The sequence below is a fragment of the Peromyscus maniculatus genome, chromosome 3 (genome assembly GCF_049852395.1).
Source record: "Peromyscus maniculatus bairdii isolate BWxNUB_F1_BW_parent chromosome 3, HU_Pman_BW_mat_3.1, whole genome shotgun sequence".
Classification (NCBI taxonomy): domain Eukaryota; kingdom Metazoa; phylum Chordata; class Mammalia; order Rodentia; family Cricetidae; genus Peromyscus; species Peromyscus maniculatus.
The window spans coordinates 135,787,724-135,814,741 of NC_134854.1; the positions used below are offsets into that span (position 1 = coordinate 135,787,724).

A 27,018-nucleotide genomic window follows, 5' to 3' on the forward strand; every position below is an offset into this window, starting at 1 on the left:
TCCCAAAATAGCAAATAATCGATGCAGGGTTTTGTGTGGTATCCTGATGCTTGGACTTCTTGGTGTAAGTGACCACCTTTAGGCTAAAATTTTGTTAGTGTAGCTTTTTTCTGTCCCAACTTTTTCTGTGAAAGGTACTTTTCTGTTAAGATTCTTGAATGAAACTGAGCACTCTGCTAGCTCTGATGCCGCACATCTTCAATCACAGCATTCAAGAGGCAGAGACAGATTGAGCTCTGTAAATCTGAGGCCAGCTTGGTCTACAGTGCAAATTCCAGGCCAGGCAGAGCTATATAATGAGACCCTATCTTTAAAAAAAGAAGGTGGTGGTGCTAAGTTCCTGAAAGTGAGGAGACTTGTTTGTGATTAGGCCGTTGACTACTTACATTTTTATGTGTGTATATGAGGACAGTTCGTAGGAGTCGGCTTTCTCCTTCTACCTTTTAACTTCCTGGGACTGAACTCAAGTCAGCAGGCTTGTCAGCAGGCCTTTACCTGACGAGCCGTATTGCTGCCCCTGTAAACTACTTGGAGAAGACTCGGGTGACCTGTGTGCGTGTCAGGACATCTTTAGTGCACATGATGTGATGCCTGTGTCTGTTCTGTTTCTTGCTTCTTTACAGCCAGAGCTTCAGTTATCTGCAAAATTTCCATAACTACATTCCCAGTTTCCAGTGTGGTCTTCATCTTCTCCGACTTCTAATGGCTCTGCTGGAGAAATCTGCAGTACCTACCCAGAAGAAAGAAAGACTTGGTGATGAGCCCAGATCCCTTGGGGGGGGCGTGATTTGAATAGGATTAATATCTCACACTTGTAAATTTAGTGTTTCCTAGAACTTTGAGCTTTTGTACATGTAAATCCCACAAAATCATGGGCATGCCCTCTTGCTTCACCATGAGACCATCTTCTCAGAAAGGACTCTGTCACTGCTTTGTGTAACTTTGGTCAGATTAATTGATTGTACACTTTTCTTCGTTTTTTTTTAATAAGATGTATTTATTTTGTTTTTGTTTTATGTGTATGAGTGTTTCACCTGCATGGGTGTCATATGTATTAGAGACCAAAAATGGGCACTAGATGCCCTGTAACTGGAGTTACAGACAGTTGTGAGCTGCCTAGTGGGTACTGGGAAACAAGCCCAGGTCCTCTGGAAGACTAGCAAGTGCTCTAACTTTAAGTGCTCTAACTTTAAGGCATGGTGATCTGATAAGATACAGGAGGTTATTCCAATTTTTTTTGTATCTGTTGAGATTTGTTTTGTGTCCAAGCATGTGGTCAATTTTTGAGAAGATTCCATGGGGTGCTGAGAAGAAGGTATATTCTTTTGTGTTAGGATGGAATGTTCTGTAGATATCTATTAGGTCCATTTGAGTCATAACATCTGTTAGGTCCTTTATTTCTTTAAGTTTCAGTCTGGTAGATCTGTCTTTTGGTGAGAGTGGTGTGTTAAAATCTCCCACTACTAATGTGTGGTGTTTGATGTGCGTTTTAAACTTTAGTAGTGTTTCTTTTATGAATGTGGGTGCTTTTGTATTTGGAGCATAAATGTTTAGAATCGAGACTTCATCTTGGTGGATTTTTCCCGTGATAAATATGTAATGTCCATCCTGATCTCTTTTGATTGATTTTAGTTTGAAGTCTATTTTATTAGATATTAGGATAGCTACACCAGCTTGTTTCTTAGGTCCATTTGCTTGGAAAGCCTTTTCCCAGCCCTTTACTCGGAAGTAGTGTCTGTCTTTGAAGTTAAGGTGTGTTTCTTGTATGCAGCAGATGGATGGGTCCTGTTTTCTTATCCATTCTGTTAGCCTGTGTCTTTTTATAGGTGAGTTGAGACCATTGATATTGATGGATATTAATGACCAGTGATTGTTAATTCCTGTTATTTTTTGTGGTTGTGTTGTGTTGTCTTTCTGTGGTGTATGTTGGTGTGGGATTATCTATTGCTTGATTTTTCATGGATGTGTTTAGCTTCTTTGGGTTGGATTTTCCCTTCTAGTGCTTTCTGTAGGGCTGGGTTTGTGGACAGGTATTGATTAAATCTGGTTTTATCCTGGAATATTTTGTTTACTCCGCCTATAGTGATTGAGAGTTTTGCTGGGTATAATAGTCTGGGTTGGCATCCTTGGTCTCTTAGTGTCTGCATGAGATTTGTCCATGATCTTCTAGCTTTCATAGTCTTTATTGAGTAGTCTGGTGTTATTCTGATGGGTTTGCCTTTATATGTTACTTGGTCTTTTTCCTTTGCGGCTCTTAATATTTTTTCTTTGTTCTGTGTGTTTAGTGTTTTGATTATTATGTGGTGAGGGGACTTTTTTTTGGATCCAGCCTATTCGGTGTTCTGTAAGCTTCTTGTATCTTCATAGGTATTTCTTTCTTTAGGTTAGGAAAGTTTTCTTCTATGATTTTGTTGAATATATTTTCTGTGCCTTTGAGTTGGTATTCTTCTCCTTCTTCTATTCCTATTATTCTTAGGTTTGGTCTTTTCATGGTGTCCCAAATTTCCTGGACGTTTTGTGTTACGACTTTTTTGTCTTTAGTGTTTTCTTTGACTGACGAATCTATTTTCTCTATTGTGTCTTCAGTGTCAGAGATTCTCTGTTCCATCTCTTGCAATCAGTTGGTTATACTTGTTTCTGTAGTTCCTGTTCGTTTAGTCAGGATTTCTATTTCCAGCATTCCCTCAGCATGTGTTTTCTTTATTGTCTCAAATTCATTTTTCAGATCTTGGAATGTTTCTTTCATCTGTTTAATTGTTTTTTCTTGGCTTTCTTTGATTTCTTCCCATTTTTTGTTCGTTATTTCTTTAAGAGAGTTTTTTATTTCCTCTTTAATGGAGTTTTTCATTTCCTCTCTAAGGGAAGTTTTTATTTCCTCTTTAAGCGAGTTTTTCATTTCCTCTTTAAGGAAAGTTTTTATTTCCTCTTTGAGGGAATGTTTTATTTCTTCTTTAAGGGCCTCTATCATCTTCTTAAAGTCATTTTTAGGGTTGATTTCTTCTGTTTCTTCTGTCATGGTATGTTTAGGTCTTGCAGGTGTAGAATCATTAGGTTCTGATGTTGCCATATAGGTCTTTATGTTGTTGCCTGTATTTTTGCACTGGCGTCTACTCATCTCTTCCTCTGTGCGGTGCAGGTGGTGTCTATGTCTGAGAGTGCCTCTCTTGTTCTAATTTTTAGTCTTGGTTTAGTAGGAGTTCTTGGTTAAATTGGTGCTATTGGTCTATTTCTTTAGGGGCAGCTGATCTCAGTCTGTGAAGTATATACTTATGATTCTGGTGATCTGGTTTGGTGGCTGGGCAGCACCTTCTTCTGTGTTCCCAGGTCACGTTTTGTTCATTCGTCAACTCCTCAGCTGATCTTGTTTCTTCAGACTTCCAACTGTAGGCATCTGAATCCTCTCCCAGATGGGTTTCAGCTGAGTGGGGTAGTCTCACCAACACCTCCAAGTTGTTGGGTTTCACAGGATCATCAGCTGGGCCCTGGGTTGTCCTCAGAGGGAGTGTTCAGATTCGTTCTGGTTCCATCCCACGGAGATAGCTTCTTCCCCGGGTCTTGGGGTTAGAGGTGTCCCTGTTCCAAGCTGCGTCTGCTTATCTCCGTCGCCGGGCCTGTATGTCCCTGTCAGCTGCTGCTGGGTCTGTCTGCCTCTGCGGGCCGCCACCAGGCCTGTATGTCTCTGCCAGCTGCCGCTGGGCCGCCGCGGGCCTATCTACCTCTGCTTGTCACTGCCGCAGGGCCCGTCTACCTCTGTCTCTACCGGCTGCCGCCGGGCCTGAATGTCCCTGTCCCTGTTGGCTGCCATCGCCGGGCCCGTCTACCTCTGCAGGCCGCGGGCCTACCTGCGTCTGCTTGTCTCCGCCGCCGGTCCTGTCTCCACAAAATTCTTTTAAAAAAACTTTTTAAAATACACCTTGAAATATTGTTTAAAATGCAGCTGGGCAGTGGTGGCATACACCTTTAATCCAAGCACTTGGGAGGCAGAGGCAGGAGAATCTCTGTGAGTTTGAGGCCCGCCTGGTCTACAGAGTGAGTTCCAGAACAGGCTCCAAAGTTATACCAGAGAAACCCTGTTTCGAAAAACCAAATAAATAAATAAATAAATAATCCTTTTGATCAATAATCTTCCTCCACCATCTGAAAGATAAAAGAGTACCTGATCATTAAACACTACACATATGCTGACATGTCATACTATACCCTATTCATGTAATTATGTCAGTGAATTTGGAAGAGATTATTGGCAGTGTCGTCTCTGCACCCCCGATAGTTTTTCCATCTCCGTCTCACAAGTGCTGGGATTGTAGGTGTGATCAGTTACACTCAGCTAACAATTGTGGTTTTAAAGGTAGTTTCTAAAAGGAGGGTTGGCTCAGTGGTTAAGAGCACTTGTTCTGGGGGGACTGGAGAGATGGCTCAGAGGTTAAGAGCACTGGCTGCTCTTTCAGAGGTCCTGAGTTCAATTACCAGCAACCATATGGTGGCTCACAACCATCTGTAATGAGATCTCTGCAGGCTGTATACATAATAAGTAAATAAATCTTAAAAAAAAAAAAAAAAAAAAAAAAAAAAGAGCACTTGTTCTTGAGAAAGCCCTGGGTTCAATTCCCAGCACCCATATGGAGTTTACCACTTCCTCAGTCACCCGACATACATGTACATGCAGGTGCACATGCAGGCAAAGCACTCATATGGATAAAAATAAATCTGAAAAAACATTTATAAAAAAAAGTAAGAATGAGGTTGATTTATCATGAATGAAATGCTTTTTGTCTTCTTTTCTAACAGCCTCCCTGGCCAAACAACTCCTCTGTCGTGCATGGCCTCATGGGGAAAGAGAGAAGAACACCAATTTTAATGACCACCTGCATGATTTGCTTTGGTAGGTGTTTGCTTTCTTCTGGGGAACCAGATTGCATTTTTCCACTTTGCTTTTGTTGGGATCCCTCATCTGGTCAGGGGCTGAGTCATGGCCTCTATTAGGGGAGCTTGAGAGCAAATGATGGTGTAAATGAACATAGCTTGGAGTTTGGATCCTAAGATGCTCTCCTTGTGCCGGCTGCTGTCAGCTGATTTCTTACTGACAGTCCCGTTAGAGAGCAGAGAAGTCTGCGTTGTGTCCTTCCTTGTTAGTAGTGAGTCAGATACACTTATTGCCCACCATGTCTAAGATACATCCGTTACTTCCAGGGTGTCTAAGTGTATTTCTTTCTGCATTTATTTCTATGTATTATTTATTTTGGCTTGTTGAAGTGAAATCACTGTGTAGCTGAGGATAGCCTTGAACTTGCGTTCCTTCTGCCTATGCAGGTACACTATCAATCTGGCCCTTTTGTTCCCATTTTATTATTATATGGGTGTTTTGCCTGCATGTCTGTGCACCATGTGTATGCACTGCCCTCAAAGGTCAGAAAAGGTCATCATATCCTCTGGAACTGGAGCTTCAGATGTTTGTAAGCCATTAAGTGCTGGGAATTGAACCCGCGTCCTATGGAAGAGCAGCCAGTGTTCTTAACTGCTGAGCCGTCTCTCCAGCCCTTAACTGTGTTTTTAATTGAAACTTTATTTACTCTTAGTTCTTGACAAACGTTTGGAATCTTTGTTATTGTTACAAGTGAATGTCATACAGGGAGGCAGTGGCAGGAAGATCTCTGTGAGTTTGAGGCCAGCCTGGCTACAGGGCAAGTTCCAGCACAGCCAGGGCTACACTGATAAATTCTGTCTTGAAAAACAAAAACAAAGTGAATGTCAGCAGTTGTCGGCAGTACAACCAGAGCTACATGGAGAGAGAAACCCTTTCTCCAAAAAAACTGAATGTCAGAAATTATTTGAAAACCTAATACACAGTAGCATATTATTAAAATTTTTTTTTGGCTTTAGAAAAGTTTATTATTGGGGCTGGAGGGATGGCTCAACAGTTAAGAGCACTGACTGCTTTTCCAGAGGACCCGGGTTCAATTCCCAGCACATCATCCATGGAATTCGCAACTGTCTGTGACTCCAGTTCCAGGATGTGTATTTACCAGCACTCATGTTCTAATATACTAACAGTACTGTACCTGAGTTCCTGTAGCATACCTTGAATTTCTTTTTCTCTTTCTCTCTGTGTGTGTGAGAGACAGAGACAGAGACACTGGAAGGTTGCCCAGGTTCACCTTGAACTCATTCTGTATCCCAAGCTGGCCTTGAACTTGGGATCCTCCTGTCTCCAGCCGCCCAAGTGACTGAAAGTACAGGCCTGTGCCACCAGGCTTGGCTCCATGTCTTGAATTTCTGCAACTTTGTCACATGTTTATTGGGAACTGACCACTCCCATCTGACCTGGTTCTAACAACAGGCTATTGCTGGTTGTCTTTTCGTTCCTTCCTTCATGGGTTTCCGTAGAGTACTTGTAGATACTGACTGTAGTTGCACGTGGTCGCTGTGTTAGTCAGCTTTCCACCACTGACAAGATGCCTGAGAGAATGAGCTTAAAAGAGGGGAGATTTGTTTGGGTTCCTGGTCATTTGCCTCCATTGTCTGTGCATCATGGTGGGGAGAGGCAGGACCCAGGGATGGGGGCTAGTGTCAAAGCAAACTTTCTCACACGGTAATCAGGAAGCAGGGTAGATAGGAATTCTATATTGTGTGACCCTGCTCTTCTGACACTTTGTAAAGCATCTACCTGGAACACACAGACAATGTTCTGAAGGCCATAGAGGAGATCGCTGGTGTTGGTGTCCCAGAGCTGGTCAATGCTCCGAAAGAGGCATCTTCCTCTACGTTCCCTACGTTGAGCAGGTAAGAGAGTTTTTGCTCCCCTGTCCTCCATCTAATTCTGACCTAGAGGGTAAACTCCCCCCTCCTCTGGCAGCAGAAACCTTGCTGTGTATTCTTTCCAAGAGCTCTCAGTCCAAGTGTATTCGTTGCGTTTCCTATCACTCTGATAAAATACCTCACGGAACAATCTGAAGGGAAAAGATTTATTTTAGGTCACAGTTCCAGTCTGTTGTGGCAGCTAAGTATGGTGTCAGGATCTGCTCTGTTCTCAGTGGCAAGAACGTGAGGATGCAGCTTGTTCACGTGACTCAAAACAGGAACTAGAGTGAACAGGCCAGAATCAGGGTCAGGTGCTGTCTTCAAAAGCCTACCCACTCCACCAGCCAGGCCGACTTCCCAGAGGCTCCCCACAGCCTTCACAACAGTGCTGTGGGCTAGCTAGGGCCGTGCTCAAATCAGGAACCTGTGGGTATCTGAGGGTTAAAGCATTCACGGGTGTGTAAAAGGATTCACAGAGGAATGTAGTATCACCACCAGTTTCCACAGATAAGGAAGAACGGTTTGTGCTTTTTTATCCTTTAAAGTTAAGACTCGTGCTGAGGTTGTAGCCCCCTGATATAGCATGTGGGAGGCCTGGGTTTAGCTCCCAACACACCAAAATTAATAAAAATGAAGACTAACTTCCAACCATCTTTCTAATACATTTCCACCTTGAGAAACAGTTGATTTTTGTACCTGATCGTTTGTCTTACAGTATCAATAGTTATCTTTTACTTGTATAGTCATTTCAGTTTATCAAACATCTTCACCTTGTTTGATCTTAACTCCTGTGAGGTAGAGGTATCATTACCACTGTTTTACTCTTGAGGAAAATGGAGGTTAGAAAGAATTTCTCCCGCTTACAGTCAGTGAAGGGAACACAGAACCCCAGCTTACACTTGGCTTCCCCTTCCATACCACTGCCGATGCTTCCTGCATCATGGGCTCGCTTTTCCAAGCTCATTCACGGTCTCATAGGCCATTTGCTCTGGCTGGGGCTTCTGTGTGTGTGCTCTCTCTCCTCTCCTCCCCTCCTCTTCTTCCCCCTCCTCTCACCTCTCCTCCCCTCCCCTGCTCCCCTCTCTTTCCTCCCCCTCCTCTCCCCTCTCCTCCCCTCCCCTGCTCCCCTCCCCTTCCTCCCCCTCCTCTCCCCTCTCCTCCCCTCCCCTCCTCCCCTCCCCTCTCTATCATCTCATCTAGTCTAGGCTGGCTTCCAGCTCGCTGTGTAGTTGAGGATGCCCTTGAACTTCCAGTTCCCCTGCCTTCACTTTCTCCTTAGTGCTTGGATTGCAGGCACGCACTGCCGTGTCCACCTCATGTATGCTGAACCCAGTGCATGGTAGGCAAGCACTCTTACCTGCTGAACTACATCCCAGCCCCTGGGCTCATTTTTAATTCTTTCCATTCCCCTCTTTCAGTGAAAAAACATTCAGAGATGGGGGCGTAAATGACTGTTGCTCTCCTGGCTTCTTCCTACAGGGAACTTCCTAGAAGCTTCTTGTAGACAGTGCATCATGTGGGTATTCATGCCTTTCCCCCTTTATAGGCACACCTTTGTCATTTTCTTCCGTGTGATGATGGCTGAACTCGAGAAGACAGTGAAGGGTCTTCAGGCTGGCACAGCAGCAGACTCACAGCAGGTGGTTCAGGCATTCCCCTCAAAAAGAAATGGCCTTTGGTTACATGGGCAGTGTTAATTCTTTTATCTCTTGGGTTTAGAGTTTCTCCTAAGCTGTTTCCTTTCAGTTACCAAGAGCTAGGAGTTCTTTCAAAAGGCTTCTGGTTTGATTTCTTTTCCCTCTGGTTGGAGGTGAGAACTGAGCTGTTTCCCCTGCTTCTGCTGGGTTTGCCACTTCCCACCTGGCTTAAAGAACACCACGCTGTTTGAGGTGCTGTGGGTCTTGGCAGCCTCCCAGTCAGAGCTGAGGTAGATGGGCTATCTCAGAAGCCAGAGATGTGATGGCCAGCAGAAGCGTTTACCTCCTTAGAAGCAACAGATTGTGTGAGGCACTCTGATGCCGTCACAGTGTATGTGAACCTGCTGATGAGTACACTGGTTGCCACATCTCTTCAGAAGGGAAAATGGACAAACTGTGTTAGTGGGAGGGCAGCAGAAGTATTTGGCTGTGACTCAGAGGCCTCTGTTTGGCTGTCCCCAGGTTCATGAAGAGAAACTTCTCTATTGGAACATGGCTGTTCGAGACTTCAGTATCCTCATCAATCTGATGAAAGTATGGGGCCTTGACCTACCTCTCCAGCCAACCCTGACCTACCTCTCCAGCCAACCCTGACCTGCCTCCCTAGTTAACCCTGACCTACCTCTCCAGCCGACCCTAACCTACCTCTCCAGCCAACCCTGACCTGCCTCCCTAGTTAACCCTGACCTGCCTCTCCAGCCAACCCTGACCTGCCTCCCTAGTTAACCCTGACCTTGCTCACCAGCCAACCCTGACCTTCCTCACCAGCCAACCCAGACAGGAGGGTTCTGCTTTCCAGAATTACCTACTTGCTGTTCTCATCCTTCCTTGGGTGTTTCCTCCCTTCCGTGAACCTCTACTCATTCGGGGTAACTCCTCCTGGCCACTGTGGTTCTCCCCCACTTTTCTCTTTGCCTGTATCACAGTATTTTCTACCTGTCATTGCCCCATTTTCTACCTGTCATTGCCCCATTTTCTCCCATCTTGCCTTGGATCCTCTGATCTAAATCACTTCCAACTCTGATTACCTTTATTGTCCTTCCAGTACAGTGTTCTCTACTGTTGGATTATGCACAGACTGCTCTGTCGGCTGAAAATGTTATTCCCTCTTCTCTCCATCTCATATGGTCATTCTGAAGGTTGCAGATCAAAGGGCCAGCCTCTAATAATGCCCTTTGCAGCATCCTCGGTTTGAGTCAGTGTCTTGATCCCTTTTGCTCCTTTCTTGCTTTTCTTGGACTTAAGTTACGAGAGTTTCTTTATTCTGTAATTGCTTTTCTATCACACTGTTGACATTTTAGAATTTCCTGCATCACTCAGCTATGCTGTACTTAACGGGGAAAGGCTGGAGTACTCAAAGGAGACAATCTCAGTTTCTGTTTCTTGTCATTCTCCTGTCTAGGTGTTTGACAGTTATCCTGTTCTGCATGTGTGTTTAAAGGTAAGAGATTTCATAGGCTTTGTTCAATGTATTTTCTTCCTGTGGGTCATTTCAGAGGGGCCTCAGCTGAATAGAATTGCTTTATGCCTGTTTTACATACCAGAGTGTGTGCTAACAGGTTGTAGTTCAAGGAAGACATTGGATAACATTTTCTACAGTAGTTGGAGGCAATTTTCAACTGAAGACAACTTTCTCGTGAGTTGGAGAATTGTTGGTCAAAACATTAGAACTAGGTTGAATTGAACTAGGTTGAATGCCTCCCGAGCCACTGAGTTTAAGAGCAGTGTTCATGGTGGGCTGGGTGGCACACGCCTTTAATCCCAGCACTTGGGAGGCCGAGGCAGGCGGATCTCTGTGAGCCTGAGGTGAGCCTGGTCTCCACCGGGAGTTTCAGGTCAGCCAGGGCTGCATAGTGAGACCCTGCCTCAGACCAACCAACCAACAAAAAAAGAGCAGTGCTCACCCTCACCCTGCCACCAGTGCTTCCGGGTAGTGGAGGACGAGGTACGGATGGTTTCCCTTTTGAAAGTCTTACAAGGACCAGGGCTGTGGGTGCTGCTTACTTGTAGACAACCTGCTTAGTATGTGCGAGGCCCCAAGTTCAGTCCTTTGCACCACAAGGCAAGTGAAAAGGAGTCTTTGGGGTGGTTTGAATGTGGGAATTGATACTCTGACAATTGTATAACCCTCCCCTTCTCCTATGGGGATTTCCCTGCCTGGCCCTAGATTTGATGGTAAACCCAAAAGGAATGTTATGGGGAGAATGCTTCTTCTGTACTTTTGGTGTCTTGGTACCCCATTCTTGGTATCGTGTGGGCTTCCCTCTTCTTCACTCACTCTACCCTGGTACAGTGTAGGAGATGAGCAGATTGGAGGAGTGATTTGATTGGAAATGGTCCTCTTAGAATTTCTCCTGTTGAGAATGAATTCTCCTTGTGGATGGAGTTGAGCTGCTGCTGTGTTCTTAGAGCTGAACAAGGGTTCTGGCCATTGTCTGTCTGCGTCCAAGAGTCTGCTTAATTCTGGAACTTCTTTATATAGCAGGCCTATGTACTTTCAACTTCAGTTTTATCCTCCAAAGTAACTTTTTGGACCACTCCCAATTCATTTTTAATGTACACAAGTTAGTGGCCTATGCTGCCTCCTCTGAGGGCTTTTCACGTAGAAGTCCTCAGCCAGAGTCCAGCACTGTCTCTCTCCTCAGTATGGACGTCGCTTTGTGGAAGCATTTCTGAAGCAGTGCATGCCGCTCCTTGACTTCAGCTTTAGGAAACACCGGGTAAGAGCTGAGAGCAGAGCATTTGTTGCCAGGCTCTCTGTGGGATTCCGTGAGCTGGGCTGGGGCACAGCAGACTGTTGCCTACCCTCTGAGCAGCGATTTCAATGACACCATGCCAGCTATGGCGAAGTGCCAGGTAAGCTGAGCCCCTCAGATCACTCTGTTGAGGCCCACCTCCACTGTGCTTCACGGTGCTGCTGCTGTCCACCAGGCTCTCCTGCAGCAGTGACTCTGCAAACACCCTGCAAGCCACTTGGGCCATAAAATAGGCCTGATTGACTCAGAGCCAATTGGCACTCAGAACTCAGCAGTCCTCTCTGAGGGCCAGACTCAGTTGACTATTAGCATGGGCTAGGACCTGCAGAATTTATCCTCCCTGGAGGCCTTGCTGCAAGAACATCTTGCATCTGAAGTACTCTTAGAATGTTATGCCAGAACATTTATAAATTTTGTTGTTGTTAGGAAGATGTCCTGAGCTTGCTGGAAACCCTTCAGCTGAACACAAGGCTGCTTCATCACCTCTGCGGACATTCCAAGGTAAGAGAGGACCAGGGCTCACAATGAAGCATAACCAGCCATGTCCTGGGAGAAACTCAGTCTTCCTGCTGAGATTACAGGCATGGACCACCAAACCTAGCTTTCAACCCTGTGTCCAAACACAGTTTATTTAGGGTCAGCAAATCCTTTGTTGCCAGATGAGCCTGGCAGTTGTCTAAAGGGAAAGTTTTGTGTTTGGACTCAAATTCTATAGCTGTTTCCTCTAGAAGTGCTCCCGAGGACCCGAATGTAGTTGTGCACATGTGTAATCCCAGCACTTAGTTAGAGGCTGGCCGGCCTAGGGCTACATGAAAGACACTGTCTCAGAACAAACCAACAAACGAGAGTTCACTCCTTGGGGGAAGAGAGTATAGAGTGCTCCTAGATGAGTTCCTGTTACAAAGTGTCCTAGAGTTGGGGGTTCTGTTGCTGTGATGAAACACCATGACCAAAAGCAACTCAGGGAGGGAAGGGTTTATTTAGCTTACATATCCTTTGAAGCCAAGTCAGGAACTCAGTGGGCAGGTACCTGGAGTCAGGAGCTTGCTTAATGACCTACTCCTTGTGGCTTTCTCAGCCTGCTTTTTTATAGAACCCAAGACCACCAGCCCAGGGGTGGCCCCACCCATAATGGGCTGAACCCTCCCACATCAATTAATAATTAATAAAATGCCCTACAGGCTTCCTACAACCCAGTCTTGTGGAGGCATTTTCTCATTTGAGGATCCCTTCTCCCAGGTGACCCTCGCTTGTGTTGAGCTGACATAAACTATCCAGCACACAAAGAGCTGCAGATGGGAGGACTGTTGGGTGGTAGCTGCTGGAGCCTGGAAGTATTCCCAACCAGCCAGCTTAGAGCTTTTCAGCTGTAGGACTTGGTTGTCTCTTGTGAGAACATTTGAGTATTAAAAGTCTTCTGTAGGCTGGGTGGTGCTGGTGCACACTTTTAACCCAGCACTTGGGAGGCAGAGACAGGCAGATCTCAGTGAGTTCGAGGCCAGCCTGGTCAAAGCAAGTTCCAGGACAGCCAGCCAGGACTGTTACACAGAGAAACCCTGCCTCGAAAAACAAAACAAAAACAAAAGTCTTCTCTAAGCCAGGTGGCATGGTACATGCCTTTATTCCCAGCTCTTGGGAAGCAGAAGCAGATGGATCTCTGTGATTTCAAGGCCAGCCTGATCTACAGAGCGAGTTTCCAAGGCAGCCAGAGCTACATAGTGAGACCCTAGGGGATACAAGAGCAACATAACCCTCCAGTTGAAGCTCTTGAACCATTGTCACATTTGAAGGAACATAGAAACAGCGGCGGCTTTTTTGGTCCCTGGAAGACCAAGTGATTTTTTGAGTCATTTCTTGCCACTCATTTCTTCCCTGGAAGTTCAGGGGATTAAAGCTGACCAGAGCTAATTTTTGTGTTTCATATCATTAAATGCACCTTGGGGTAATTTGCTGGCGATTAGTCAACAGAGCTTACACCAGGCACCTAGAGGTAGTGGTGGTGTGTCTTTGAGTCCTGAGTTTTTAGCTGACAGTCTTTCTGGAGTGCTTATCAAACTATCACTGTTTGATGGACCATGTCCCTGGGCCGTATTCACCAGACATGTCCTCTTATTCTTCGGTTATGACACATTCAGACATTTCTGTAAAAGAAATGTGAAACATGATGATGGAGCTGGATGCTTTCTTTCTCTTCAGATTCACCAAGACACAAGACTCACCAAACATGTGCCTTTACTCAAAAAGTCACTGGAGCTGTTAGTTTGCAGAGTCAAAGCCATGCTTGTCCTCAACAATTGTAGAGAGGCTTTCTGGTTGGGTACTCTGAAAAACCGAGACTTACAGGTAAGCCTGAAGTTTAGACCATCAGTTATGAGCTCCTAAGCCCATTTGTGAGAGCATCAGAAGAAATATGAGGCGTCACCTAGGCCCTGTTCTCCTAATAAGACTGCTTTTAGCCAGGCCTGGTGGCCCAGGCTTGTAACCCAACTACCGTGAGGCTGAGGCAGAAGGATCACAAGTTCAAGGTTTGCCCAGCTACAGAGTGATTTCAAGACCAGCCTGGGCAATTTAGCAAAGCTGTCAACAAAATTAAAAGTAAATAGAGGGCTTAGGGATAGAATACTTATCTGGCTCGTATATATATATAAGGAACTAGATGCAATCCCCATTAGTGGGAAAAGAGACTACTGTTATCATGTCTTTGGTTGTTTAAGATTATAAGACTAGCTAGGTGGTGGTGACGATGCACGCCTTTAATGCCAGGGCTTGGGAAGCAGAGCCAGGAGGATCTCTGTGAGTTCGAGGCCAGCCTCGTCTACAGGGAGAGAATACCCAGGACAGGCACCAAAACTACCCAGAGAGACCCTGTCTCGAAAAACAATCAAACAACAACAACAACAAAAAGATTATAAGATTAAAGAGACATGGGATGGAGAGATGGCTTAGTGGTTAAGAGCACTGGCTGTTCTTCCAGAGGACCCTAGTTCAATTCCCAGCACCCACATGGCAGCTCACAACTGTCTGTAACTCCAGTTCCTGAGACCCAACACCCATGGCAAAACACCAATGTACGTGAAATAAAAATAAATAAATTAAAAAAAAAAAAAGATTAAAGAGACAGCTCAACAGTTAAGAGCACTGGCCACTCTTTCAGAGAGCTCAGGTTCGATTCCCAGCACTTACATGGTGTGGTTTACAACTGTCTATAACTCTAGTTCAGGGATCCAACTCCCTCTACTTGCCTCCATGGGCCTGCATGCATGTGGTAGGTACACAGACACACATGCAGGTAGAACAATAATAGACGTAAAAATAAAGGTTAAAAAATTTCAAAATACTATTTAGCGTGGCAGTGGTGATGTACACCTTTAATCCCAGTACTCGGGAGGCAGAGGCAGGCAGATCTCTGGATTTGAAGCCAGCCTGGTCTACAGAGTGAGTATATAAAATGAAGAATATAAATAAGTGAGAATATAAATGAAGCTTGTATAGAATTATGTATCAGTTCCATGGGAATCTCAGAAACCTGGAAATGAACAGTGTTTCCCTAAATGATAAATCAGAGGTTGTTATGTTTTTTTTGTTTTGTTTTGTTTTTTGGTTTTTTTTTGGTTTTTCGAGACAGGGTTTCTCTGTGTAGCTTTGCGCCTTTCCTGGAACTCACTCTGTAGACCAGGCTGGCCTCGAACTCACAGAGATCCGCCTGGCTCTGCCTCCCAAGTGCTGGGATTAAAGGCGTGCGCCACCACCGCCCGGCTATGTTTTTGTTTTTATAATATTCTTATGACTTTTTTCTTTTTTAAAAAAGTTATATGTATACACTGTTCTGCCTGCATGTATGCCTGCCCACCAGAAGAGGGCATCAAATCTCATTATAGGTGGTTGTGAGGCACCATGTGGTTGCTGGGAATTGAACTCAAGACGGCTGAAGAGCAGCCAGTGCTCTTAACCTCTGAACCATCTCTCCAGCCCAATTGATATGTTTTGAATGGCTAGAATATTTCTTCTCTAATACTTAGAAACTTGGCCTTTCTCAAAACCATAAATGTGCTCATTACAACCCCCCATTTCTTCTGCTTCTACATTTAGGGTGAAGAAATTGTTTCCCAGTATCCCTCTTCTCCAGAGAGCGCTTCAGAAGATAGTGAGGATGGCATAACATCTCACGTCTCCAGGAGCAGAGCAACAAAGGTATCTGCACAGGCTGGTGTGGTATTAGCAGAGCATTTTATTAAGTATTCTTTGTTAGCACAAAGTATAGGATTTTCTCTGTATATGTCCATTGTTAAATACTTCTGTGCCCATCTCCATTCCCTACAAAAAGCTTATATGAATGCTGTGGGGTCCATAAAATACAATTGCGTCATCAGAGGCTCCCTCAAGTATCTCTCAAGGTGTGTTGAAAATTTGTTTACAACTTAAGGGGAATTATATCTCAGTGGCAGAGCATGTACTTAGCATGTACATATTTGTGCATTCAATCATCTGTACCAAAAACAAAGTGGAGATGTTTTTCTCCCAGTATATAGTGCCCTGTTTTCTATGATCTTGAATGTAAATATGTTGTAGAAGGGAGAAAAGACCAGCATGTTCTGTATTAAAAATGAATTTAAGCCATTTCAACTCTTTTTGGCAGACTTGGCTGGCCTAGAACTTACTATGTAAACAAGGCTAGCTTTGAATTTGCAGAGATATGCCTGTCTGTGCCTCCCAAGTGTTGAGATTAAAGGCATGCACCACCATGCCTGGCCATTTTAGCTTTTTTTTATATGTATGTGTATTTTTTGCACATGTTTTTCTTTGCACGTGTTTTTCTTTGCGGTGCCTGTGGGTGCCAGAAGGGCCTCTTGAACCCACCCCCACACCCTTCCGGGAATGAAGTTAGAGTTGTGAGCTACCATGTAGGTGCTGGGAGTTGAACCTGGGTCCTCTGGAAGAGCAGCCAGTGCCCTTAACACTGATCCATCTCTCCAACCCCTCACCTTGTTTTAACATACAAAATTAAAATAAATCAGAAGCCTAGAGTCAAGCTGCCACTACAGAGGAATAAAATAATACAGGTCCTCATTTTCTGTGGACAGATGCTTTTGTGGATTTAATATAAGCTAAATAAAAATATGTGCATCGAGTTTTGCTCAGATCACTTTTCTGGATACCAGGCAGTTTAGCTAAAAGCTGTGCACAGAAAGACTGTGCATTATGAAGTCTGTAGGCTCTATTTTAGTCCTATAATAGATCTCTTCTTACTCTCATAAGGAATCCAAGGTGGTCAGTATGCTATGCTTCCAGTACAAAGACGTGTCCTTGCAGAGGAGCAAACCAGTTTCATGCTGGACTCCTGTTGATGTATGCCAGTACTTGTAATAACCATTGCTTTACACACACACTACATATACAGTTGCTTGTTTATTTTCCTTTTGTGTATGCAGAGCCTTGCTATGTAGCCCAGACTGCCTTTGAACTCACAATCCTCCTGCCTTAATCTCCTGAATCTTGGGACTACAGAGCTGTACCATGCTAAGCCTTGCTCTATGTTGAATTGATAATGTGACTTTGTTTCTGTGTTTTGTGCCTGAAGAGCAGCTGGAAAGCTCTGGCTTTTTTAAAGACCATGTAGATTTAGTTCATTTGTCAATAATTCAGTATCAAAATGACCTCTTAGGCTGAATGTGGTGGTTCACATCTTTAATTATAGCACTATAGAGGCAGAGGCAGATGGATCTCTGTGAGTTCAAGGCCAGCTTGGTCTACATAATAAGTTCTGAGCCAGATAGGGCTGCACAACAAGACCCTGTCTCAACAAAACAAAAACCTTTCTCTATGGTCTTGGCTTATAGTTCATGGCAAGAATTATAGGGAGCCAAGCACATGCCTTTAGTCCTAGCACTTAGGAGGCAGAAGGAGGTGGGTCTCCTGAGCTTGAGTCTAGCCAAGGGCTACATAATGAGACCCCATCTCAGAAAACAAAGAAAAAAAGAGCTGAGCATGGTTGAATGTGCCTGTAATCCCAGCACTTGGGAGGTGGAGGAGGCTCACAAGCTCAAGGTCCTTCTTGGCAACATAATGAGTTTGAGATGATTTTGAGCTATAGGAGAGCTTTTCTCAAAACAAAACAAACAACAAAGAAAACCAAAACAAAATGGAGGAGACTTCTGCTTTAGCTTACAAAGTTTTTTAAATTTTCATTGCTTTTAAGAACAGAAATGGCTGGGTGGTGGTGGCACACCTTTTTTTGTTGTTTGTTTTTTGAGACAGGGTCTCTCTGTGTAGCTTTGGAGCCTTTCCTGGATCTCACTCTGTAGCCCAGGCTGGCCTTGAACTCACAGAGATCCGCCTGCCTCTGCTTCCCAAGTGTTGGGATCAAAGTTGTGCACCACCACTGCCCAGCAAGTGGCACGCACCGTTAATCCTGGCACTGAGAAGGTAGAGGCTAGCCTGGTCTACATAGAGAGTTTCACAACAGCCAGGGTTGTTACACAGAGAAACCCCTGTCTTGAAAAAACCAAAAAAAAAAAAAAAAAGAAGAAGAAAGAAAATGGTGTAGTTTACATCTGTGGGAGCTGTGTTGCAAGAACTGGGCTCAAGTACTTTTTTTTTCTCTTCATCCTTTAGGATGGGGAAGACGAAGCAAGTGATGGACAAAAGGACCAAGATAGTGATGAAAGTGATGACAGCTCTGATTAGACCCCTGGACACAGCTGCCCCTCCTCGTCTCTGGCAGCCTCTTACCCTTTTCTTTGGGGGGTGGAATTCTGCTCTCTGCCTCTTCAACCATAGCTTCCTGTTTCTCCTTCAAGAAGGGGTTTTTATTTAACTAACCAGTGGATTTCACAGATTGTCCAACATCCAGGTCCTGGCCCAGGATTCCAGTGTAGCATCCGCCAGTGGTTTGGATAAATATGGCCGTGCTGCTTCTGCAGAGTAAATGCTCCAGCTAGCCTTTAGGGGCTAGTTTTGACACTGACTTATTTTAAAATTTAGGAAATAAATTCTTTTCTGAGTTTTGCCCTGAGGAAAGACCTTCCTCCTCACTTTAGATGTGTCTCGTTATTCAAGTTTGTGCAATCATACCAGTGCAAACAACACTTAAAAGTATTATTTCCTTCTGGGAAGAATGACTTGCACTTTGTGTCAATGACCCAGAAAGTCAAAAAGAACATTGCAACTACCTTTGAATTGGATTTTTGTTGTGTTTTTATTTTGTTTTGTGACAGGGTTTCTCTGTAGCCCTGGCTGCCTATTGTGGTATTTGTTCTGTTGGCCAGGAGGGTCTTGAACACCACTTTCATTTTTTTTTTTTATTTTATTTTTTTGAGACAAGGTTTCTCTGTGTAGCCCTAGCTGTCGTCCTGGAACTCGCTCTGTAGAGCAGGCTGGCCTCAAACTCACAGAGATTTGCCTGCCTCTGCCTCCCAAGTGCTGGGATTAAAGGTGTGCACCACCACCGCCCGGCTCCTTTTGAATTTTTAAACATTTATTTGTGTGTGTGTGTGTGTGTAGGCACATGTGTGCTGTGGCGCACATGTGGAGCACAGAGGACAACTGTTGGAAGTCGGTTCTCTCTCCACCTCGTGGGTGCCAGGGATCAGAATTCCAGACCTTTTCCTGCTTAGCCCCCTCACCAGCTTGCTTAGAAATTTTTTGGTTATTAGTTTAAAACAAAGGAAGAGAAGACATCATCAAACATCTGCTGGCATTGTATGTATATATAGTATTTATTTCCACATTATTCTGAATTATGCCTAGAATCTAGTTGTAAGAATCATACAAAATAATTATAGTTTATTAGAAACAGAACATCGGGAGCTAAAACAGGGGATTCTCCTGTCTTCTGCCAGAAAACAAGTCTCAAGGCTGCTGTCAAGCTCTTCCTTGCCGTGCTATTAAGATTATTTAATATTTGTTATTATTTTTACCCATACTGGTATTAAAGTTATGTCTTGTTGTTGACATTTGTTTGAGGAGGGAAAGCTGTTTTTAAGTTAGTCCTTAAACCACATACAGATTTTTGACCCCTTCTTCCTCTGGTACCCAGACATCCACACCTGTCTTTTCTTGGCATCCCTTTTCTTTGCCAGTTCATGGCTGTCTTTGGCATTTGAGTGTGTTCACACTAGGCTGGCTTGTTTGTATGGTAGCTTAATCATTATCACATCTGTGTGTCAGTATTAGGCTGACTGAATGGCCATTCAGCTGTACAGTGGAAATGTTCTTCCTTGCTCAGTATCATTGGTTGGTCCTGTTTCTGAAGAGAAAGGGAGGAGGAAAACTTGTCCCAGCTTGACTGAGAGGCGAAACAGCTGGCCTGATGTTACGGTGTAAGCTTTGGGTACATACCAGAGAGCATGGTGGGGAGCACAGGGGTCAGATGGAGACCCTCTACTTGGAGTGCTGCAGGGCAAAGGTGCACTTCTTGTACGTCGAGTAGAGCAGGAGGATGGAGCGGAGCATCTGTTTGCACATAGTCACTGTCATCTGGATCTGAGGCTCCTTGAGTCCAGTGGGCCACTGGTGTTCCCTGCTGATAATTTTGCAGAAGGCTGATTTGTCCGAAACTCTGAAGGTTCCAGTCCACTTGGGGGGCTGGGCTGTGATGACCCTACCGAAAACAGAATCTACTCCCTTGAGACGGACTGGCTGGGGCTTCCTCACAAGTCCTTTCTTGTTAGTCACTGCTCGGAGCTCTGAGGTGTGACGGGGTAACCTGGGGCTCTCTCCAGGTGCCACAAGTGGGCTGTCTAGGACAAGAGTGACTTCTTGAAAGCACAACTGCACCTCAAGGTCAGAAGGCGTGTGTGGGAAGCAAGGAGAGGCCCTAAAAGGGTGTTTGGAGCAAGGGGTAGGTGTTGTGTGTCGCAGCCATTGGAAGCTCTCATCCAGTGGGGTCCATGGTGACCAGAGCTGGTATCCTGCCATTGACAGTCCTAAAGGAAAGGAATCAGACATGGAATTTCCCTGCTGTGCTTAGGGGGAGGGGAGAGGCGTGGCTGTTCAAATTCACATCGTCTCATTACTGACTTAAAACTTAGTGGTCCCCACTGAACAGATGCCAGTATGTGGCAGGGGTCAATAGATCTGTGAAGGGCAAAAGATAGTGACTGTGGCCACTGCTGCCCACACTAAAACTTCCTCTGTAAGAAAGTTCACCCATGCTACAGATGACATGGATTTGTCTGAAATGCAGTATCTTAATCGATGCCTCCGGTGGGCACAAGCAGCTGGACTTCATGATGAGACATTATTTGATGAGAAGAAACTCAGCCCATGTCGTTACAAGCATTTTTACTTGGTATAACCCTTAAACTAGCAGTTTTAACTTCATTATGGATTTGGTAGAAATGCAAGCTCTCGGGGCCCTGTCTCAGACCTACTTAATTAGAAATGTGGGGTGGGGCATGTTTACTTGTATATAAACCTTTCAAGGATTCTGTTGCACCTTACAGTTTGCAGACCACTTACAGTGTGGCTTTTAGGAATCTCCGGTTTTCACTCTTCCTTATGGAGACATCCAAGAAAAACAGTACCTGGCTTGGTGGCTTAGGCCTTACTATAATCTTAATGCTTGGAAGGTAGAGGTGAGGGGGGGGTCATCACAAGTTGGAGGCCAGACTGTTTACATAGTGAGTTCCAGGCTAGCCAGAGCTACATACATAGTGAGTGGGGGGAAAGTACTGGAGAGATGGCTCAACAGTTCAGCGTATTTGCTACTTGCTCAGGGGACCTGAGTGTGGTTCTCAGCTCCCATGTCAGGTATCTTACAGCGCCCTGTAACTACAGCTCCAGGGGATCTAACAGGGTGATCTTCTGTTTTCTACCAGTACCTGAATGTACAGATGTAAACATAATAAGTCTTTCAAAAAAAAAATAAAATCCCATCACTTCAGAAGGCAGAGGCAGGTGATCTATGAACTCAAGGACAGCCTGGTCTGCATAGCGATTCCAAGACAGCTGGGGCTACATCAGCGGACCCTGTCTTCAAAAAAAAAATTTTTTTTAATAAAAAAATAAAAACAGCAGAAAAACCCAACCCCAAAACAAAAATATTGCTGGGACAGTCTCCTCTTGGCCCCAAAAGCATTCAAATCAAGAAATCATTACAGAGCAATGGGTAGTTATACAGCACCTTGGAAGAGGTACATTCTGTGAAGGAGCGTTTTCAAGGGCCAGCCTTTAAAATGTGTTCATTCCTCCCCCCACACATACATTTTCATGTGTAAGGTACTAGAGAATACCTTGAATACCACAAGAGGAAGTGCTGGGAGGATAGTAACTCAAAATTTATTCCAAGTAAAATTTTGATTTTCTGTCATTCTGCTTCCAAATTGACAGTGCCTCCTGAATTCTGGAGGAACTAGTATTTTTTTTAGCACCTTCCTCTTCTGTGAAGGGTCATTACAGGTCCCATTGAATCAGTGGGTCCTGCAGGTAGGTCCCCTTGGTTTTTAGCCAAGTCAAAATCTTTGTCCCTCCTCTTTCTGCCACAAAAGACAACAGGTCTTGTCCAGTGGTTACCATCCCAAAAAGGTTGACACCTCCCCAGTTCATTAAAAATAAATCAAATGCCGGGCAGTGGTGGCACATTGCCTTTAATTCCAGCACTTGGGAGGCAGGGGTAGGCGGATCTCTGAGTTTGAGGCCAGCCTGCTCTACAGAGTGAGTTCCAAGACAGGCTCCAATGCTATAGAGAAACCCTGTCTCAAAAAACCAAAAAATTAATTAAATAAAATTTAAAAATCAAGGCGGGCGGTGATGGCTCACCTTTAATCCCAGCACTCAGGAGGCAGAGGCAAGAGGATCTCTGTGAGTTTGAGGTCAGCCTGGTCTACAGAGAGAGTTCCAGGACAGGTAGGGCTGTTACATAAAGAAACCCTGTCTCAAAAAAACAAAACAACAACAAAATCAAAAACAAAAAACTGCTGGAAACATTCCAAAAGTGCCCTTTGGAGTGATTAGGACAAAGGGAATTTGCAGATTTCCCCCAGTTGATAGTGTTTCTCACCGTCTATGTTGCAAGTTGCTACATTTCAAATATCTGGGCTGCCATAGGATGAGAAACTGACACCAAAGAGCAGCTATCTATTCCAAATTGAAAGGCTTCCAGTGCTGGGTATCTTGAATTTAAGAGCACATTGCCAATGCTTGTCATCTCAACTTTTGAGAGGCTGAAGCTATGAGTTCATTAATGGTCTAGGCTGCATAAGGTAAGATCCTGTCTGAAAAAAAAAAAAGACAAAAAACATCCAAGAGGGGGGCTTCTGGTATACCACCATGGCAAGGTGGATGCAGGGTGTCTGAACAAGTTGCTGTACTAGCCCCACACGGGAAACACCTGATTCTCCTGTCCAAAAGACTTCCTTTTTGTAGGCGCCTTCCTTCTGAGGAACCCAGATCCTCAATTTCCCCACCTGGGAAAGGGGAAGGCAGCGCCAAAGTGCAGCTGAAGTCCTCGGGAACTGTGAAAAGATCCCGAGCTGCTGGAGTGCTTGGAGAACAGGCTTGTCCCCCTCCAAGTCCCTCCCCCGAAGCGGGAGCCACACGGCCCTGCCCGAGGCCGGGACAGCGGTGGGAGCCCGGGCCCGGACCCACCATCACCATCCGGGCCGGGAGCTCACCTACTGAACTCCACACGGATTGCACGCTCCAGAGTAGTGGCCGCATCTTTTTCCCACCCGGCACCTGGCAACCGCCTTTGTGACTCAGGACCGCGGGGGCGGGGCAGGGGCTGGAGGCGCTCTTCTAGGAGCCGTCAGATGCTGGACAGCTCCAGACCCACCTCTTCGGTACCTCGGTACCTCCCCACCCCATCACACTTGTGTGCATTTGACAAGGGCACAAAGGACAAATTCTCCATGTCAAAGGCTGTGGTCAAGTACAGAAGTTCCAAGACCAGAAGTTAGTGTTAAAAGTCAACCTTTATTCGTTGTTCCCTGGCTCCCACTGTGCGCCAGTGTCTGGAAAGGTTTTTATTAATGTACTGGAAGGGCTCCAGTGCAAACAGAATTATGAATAGTCACCTGTTGAGAGAAAAGACATCTTTCCTTAACTTTCTGACTGAAAACTTGTCCTCTTGAACTTCAAAATATTAGTTTTAAGTTTATGTTTGTCTGTATGGGCTTATGTGCAACATGTCTGTGCAGGAGACCTTGGTGCTAGAAAGGGCTATCAGAAACTAGGTCCTCCTTTGCAAGAACATACTCTCAACTGTTAAGCCATCTCTCCAGCCCTATACTTCTTTATGTCTTCTGTTAAACCCTAGGATGCTTCTGCCTCATGTCCAAAACTGAGAAACGGGTGTTTCACCATTCCAAAGGTCAATGCTGTGAGCAGCACCTCCCTTAGCATGAATGGCAGTGGGAAGCAGGAGTCCCCACCCCCCCCCAATGATTTCAGTCTTTTATAGTATGCAAGTGCCTGGAGGAAGGATTGAACAGATGAATTAACAACTTGTCTGCTCTTTTCTTAAACAGAATTAGCCCTGAGTTTCCTCTACTGTAGAACTCATTGTTTAATTAAAAAAGAAATTGTTGGACAAGCTGGGCATTTTGGTACTTGTAATCTCAGCACTCATGAGACTAAGACAGAGGCCTGGCTTGAGTGTAAGACTAGCTGGAATGCACAGCAAGACACAATTTGAAAAAAAAAACTTTAACCATAAAGATGGATCTTAAGGTAATGTTTGCTGAGACTGAGGTACCCAAGGATTGGGGTCAGGCAGAGATCTGGGTTTGAAAGACCTACAGAATCTTGAGGCATTTGTCCAGTGCCCAGTGTGTATACATGCACTCCCCACTACAGAAGGGGGGTGGGACAAAAAAGAATTTGGATGGGAATCAGAAACCAGAGAGCTGAAAATAACGACCCTTGAGAAAGAGGGAAGTGCTTTTACAACTTTTTTTTAGTCTATTTTTATCTTCCTCCTGACTAAGAGACACCTGCTAGGGGCTGGAGAGATGGCTGTGCTGTTAAGAGCACTGACTGCTCTTCCAGAGGACCTAGGTTCAATTCCCAGCACCCACATGACAGCTCACAACTGTCTGTAACTCCAGTTCCAGGGCTCCTGACACCCTCACACAGACATATATGCAGGCAAAACACCAATGCACATACAATAAATATAAAAGAGACACCTACTATTTAAAAGGCAAATAAGGCTGTCATTACTGCACAGTATTTTTTTAAATATGAAAGTTCCCAAAGTCAAGATCAGATGCTTAGAATTGTTGGATGAATAGGGATTCATACTGTTATGACAATCTATATACAGTCCGCTATGTAGTCTGCCCAGATCTAAGGGACATGTTCTGGAAGGTACTATTTGCTATTACCTCCAACTGTTATCCAGCAAAATCAGAGCCTCCTTATGTTCATCAATTGCAGTGAAATTCCTGAGCCAGCCTTCTTAGGAAGAAGGAAGCAAACACCACAAAACAAAACACAGCCCTGGCAAATGGCAATGACATGTGAGGAGAAATAAATCACATAGAGAATAAGAAGCAGAAAGAACTGGGCTGCTAAGTTCAGGCTTGTGTAACAACTGGCTCTGGAGAATCCACTCCAGGAACTGGCATTCTAGGAGCTAGCATTCCCACCTCAAGGTGCTGTCTCCAAGACATGCATAAGTTGAAATTTTTAAAAACTTGTATTTTGGTGCCAAGTGGTGATGGCACACGCCCTTTATCCCAGCACTTGGGAGGCAGAGGCAGGTGGATCTATTGAGTTCGAGGCCAGCCTGGTGTACACAGTGAGTTCCAGGACAGGCAGGACTACACAGAGAAACTGTGACTTAAAAAGCCAAAATAAATAAATAAAAATTTATATTGTATTTTTCTCTCCTAGTGTAGCATGTCCTTTCATATTGCCATGTACCTAATTAGCATCTAAAGATTGCTTAATAAAATAGCGCCATGGCTTAGCTAAACCATTGTTTGGCCTTACCTCAGTTACTATCACAAACATTACCTCAAAGTCCATCCTTGGGGGCTGGAGAGATGGCTCAGCAGTTAAGAGCACTGTCTGTTCTTCCAGAGGTCCTGAGTTCAATTCCCAGCAACCACATGGTGGCTCCCAACCATCTGTAATGAGATCTGGTACCCTCTTTTGGCCTGCAGTCATAAATGCTGTATACATAATAAATCTTTTTTTTTTTTTTTTTTTTTTTTTTTTTTTTTTTTTTTTTTTTGGTTTTTTTGAGACAGGGTTTCTCTGTGTAGCTTTGCGCCTTTCCTGGAACTCACTTGGTAGTCCAGGCTGGCCCGCCTGCCTCTGCCTCCCAAGTGCTGGAATTAAAGGCGTGCGCCACCACCGCCCAGCCTTTTTTTTTTTTTAATAAATCTTTAAAAAAAAAGTCCATCCTTATGGTTAAAGTGTTTTTCCCATTGTGTCTTGCTGTGTCTTTCAGCTGGCCTTACACTCAGGCCAGGCCTCCTGTCTTAATCTCTTGGGTGCTGAGATTATAAGCGTGCACCATAATGACCAGTTCAACAATTTTTTTAAAAATGATTTAATAAATTGTTTTTATTTATTATGTATACAATATTTTGCCTACATGTATGCCTGCACGCCAGAAGAGGGCGCCAGATCTCATTACAGATGGTTTTTAGGCATCATGTGGTTGCTGGGAATTGAACTCATGACCTCTGAGAAGTGCAGCCAGTGCTCTTAAACCTCTGAGCCATCTCTCCAGTCTCTTAATGTTTTTTAATGAAACGATTAGATTAAAAGGTTTGAAATTGTTTTGCAGCTTTTTTTCTCCCCGAGACAGTTTTTCTGTGTAGCCTTGGCTGTCCTGGAACTCACTCTGTAGACCAGGCTGGCCTAGAACTCAGAGATCCCTCTTCCTTGGCCTCCAAAGTGCTAGGATTAAAGGCATGCATCACTACCGCCCGGCTTGTTTTGCAGCTCATGATACAATTGCTTTAGTTTACACCGTGACTATGGCCTTACCATTTTGCTTCTGCCAGTCCATCACTGGGTATTAGCATCATATATATATATATATATATATATATATATATATATATATATATATATATATATATATATATATTCGTTTGGTAAACGTGAGGTAGCCTATCATACCGTGTTGTTGAAAGGCAGTTTAATTATGAAGGTCTCAGCGAAGAAAGGCACTTGCCACCAAGCCTGATGGCCAGAGTTTGACCCCACAAGGTGGAAGGTGAGGAACCCACTCCTGCAAGTTGTTCTCTGATTTCCACCCGAGTGCCGTGCCACGTTGGCGCCCACACACTTACATGCACACACACAAATATGAATAAAATAATTTTAAAAAAGAAAACGAGAATGAACAGAGTTGTGACCCAAGCATCAAAAGCATTTTTAAAAAACGAGATTCGCCAGGCGTGGTGGGGCACACCTGTAATCCCAGCACTCTGGAGACCCAGGCAGGAGGGTTCGAGGCCAGCCTGATCTACAAAGGGAGTTCCAGGACAACTGAGCCTGTTGCACAGAGAAACCCCACCTCGAAAAACCAACAAAACGGGACTGGTGGACTGTGCTCATCTCTGCTGACACACAAGGCCGAGGCAGGGGCGTGTGGTCGCCCCCTAAGGACACGAACCGCTAGTGATGCGCGTGGGCATGCAGCCTGGGGCTAAGTCCTGATCTCTGCCCTGCTAGCAGAGGATTCTTGTTTTCCCCAGTGTGGGAACCCAGCAAGAGGGCAGGGCGAATCTCTACGCATGCGCTCCACTCTGCTGGGCGTTTCTTGGGCCCGGAACACTGGGGTCCTGGGTGTCGGCGCAGGCGCG

The 27,018-nt window shown here is 44.8% G+C and overlaps 2 protein-coding genes across 9 annotated transcripts in view; one reads left to right on the forward strand and one right to left on the reverse strand.

The window, feature by feature from the left end:
• The window catches only part of Fancd2 (FA complementation group D2), a 70,774-nt gene extending 52,347 nt beyond the window's left edge, over positions 1 to 18,427 (forward strand). For all 5 annotated transcript variants that reach the window (XM_015988177.3, XM_076567609.1, XM_076567608.1 and 2 more), the window contains 11 exons: positions 624 to 754; positions 4,789 to 4,882; positions 6,658 to 6,780; positions 8,345 to 8,438; positions 8,958 to 9,029; positions 9,898 to 9,936; positions 11,141 to 11,215; positions 11,678 to 11,752; positions 13,448 to 13,594; positions 15,341 to 15,442; positions 17,864 to 18,427. In XM_015988177.3, coding sequence (XP_015843663.3) covers positions 624 to 754; positions 4,789 to 4,882; positions 6,658 to 6,780; positions 8,345 to 8,438; positions 8,958 to 9,029; positions 9,898 to 9,936; positions 11,141 to 11,215; positions 11,678 to 11,752; positions 13,448 to 13,594; positions 15,341 to 15,442; positions 17,864 to 17,935 — 1,024 coding nt within the window. In that variant the 3' untranslated portion in view covers positions 17,936 to 18,427. The remainder of the gene's footprint in view (positions 1 to 623; positions 755 to 4,788; positions 4,883 to 6,657; positions 6,781 to 8,344; positions 8,439 to 8,957; positions 9,030 to 9,897; positions 9,937 to 11,140; positions 11,216 to 11,677; positions 11,753 to 13,447; positions 13,595 to 15,340; positions 15,443 to 17,863) is intronic.
• Positions 18,428 to 18,947: 520 nt separating this feature from the next.
• Fancd2os (FANCD2 opposite strand) lies at positions 18,948 to 22,982 on the reverse strand. 4 transcript variants are annotated; one of them, XM_006994700.4, is made up of 2 exons: positions 22,864 to 22,982; positions 18,948 to 20,175 (listed from the first exon to the last, which is right to left on the reverse strand). In XM_006994700.4, the coding sequence occupies exons 1-2, from the start codon at positions 22,907 to 22,909 to the stop codon at positions 19,631 to 19,633; spliced, it is 591 nt and encodes a 196-aa protein (XP_006994762.2). In that variant the 5' UTR covers positions 22,910 to 22,982; the 3' UTR covers positions 18,948 to 19,630. The 4 variants fall into 4 exon arrangements, with proteins under 4 accessions (XP_006994762.2, XP_015843667.3, XP_076423725.1 ...); XM_015988181.3 differs by having other exon boundaries at positions 22,657 to 22,895; XM_076567610.1 differs by lacking the exon at positions 22,864 to 22,982 and adding an exon at positions 22,251 to 22,377.
• Between the last annotated feature and the right edge of the window lie 4,036 nt (positions 22,983 to 27,018).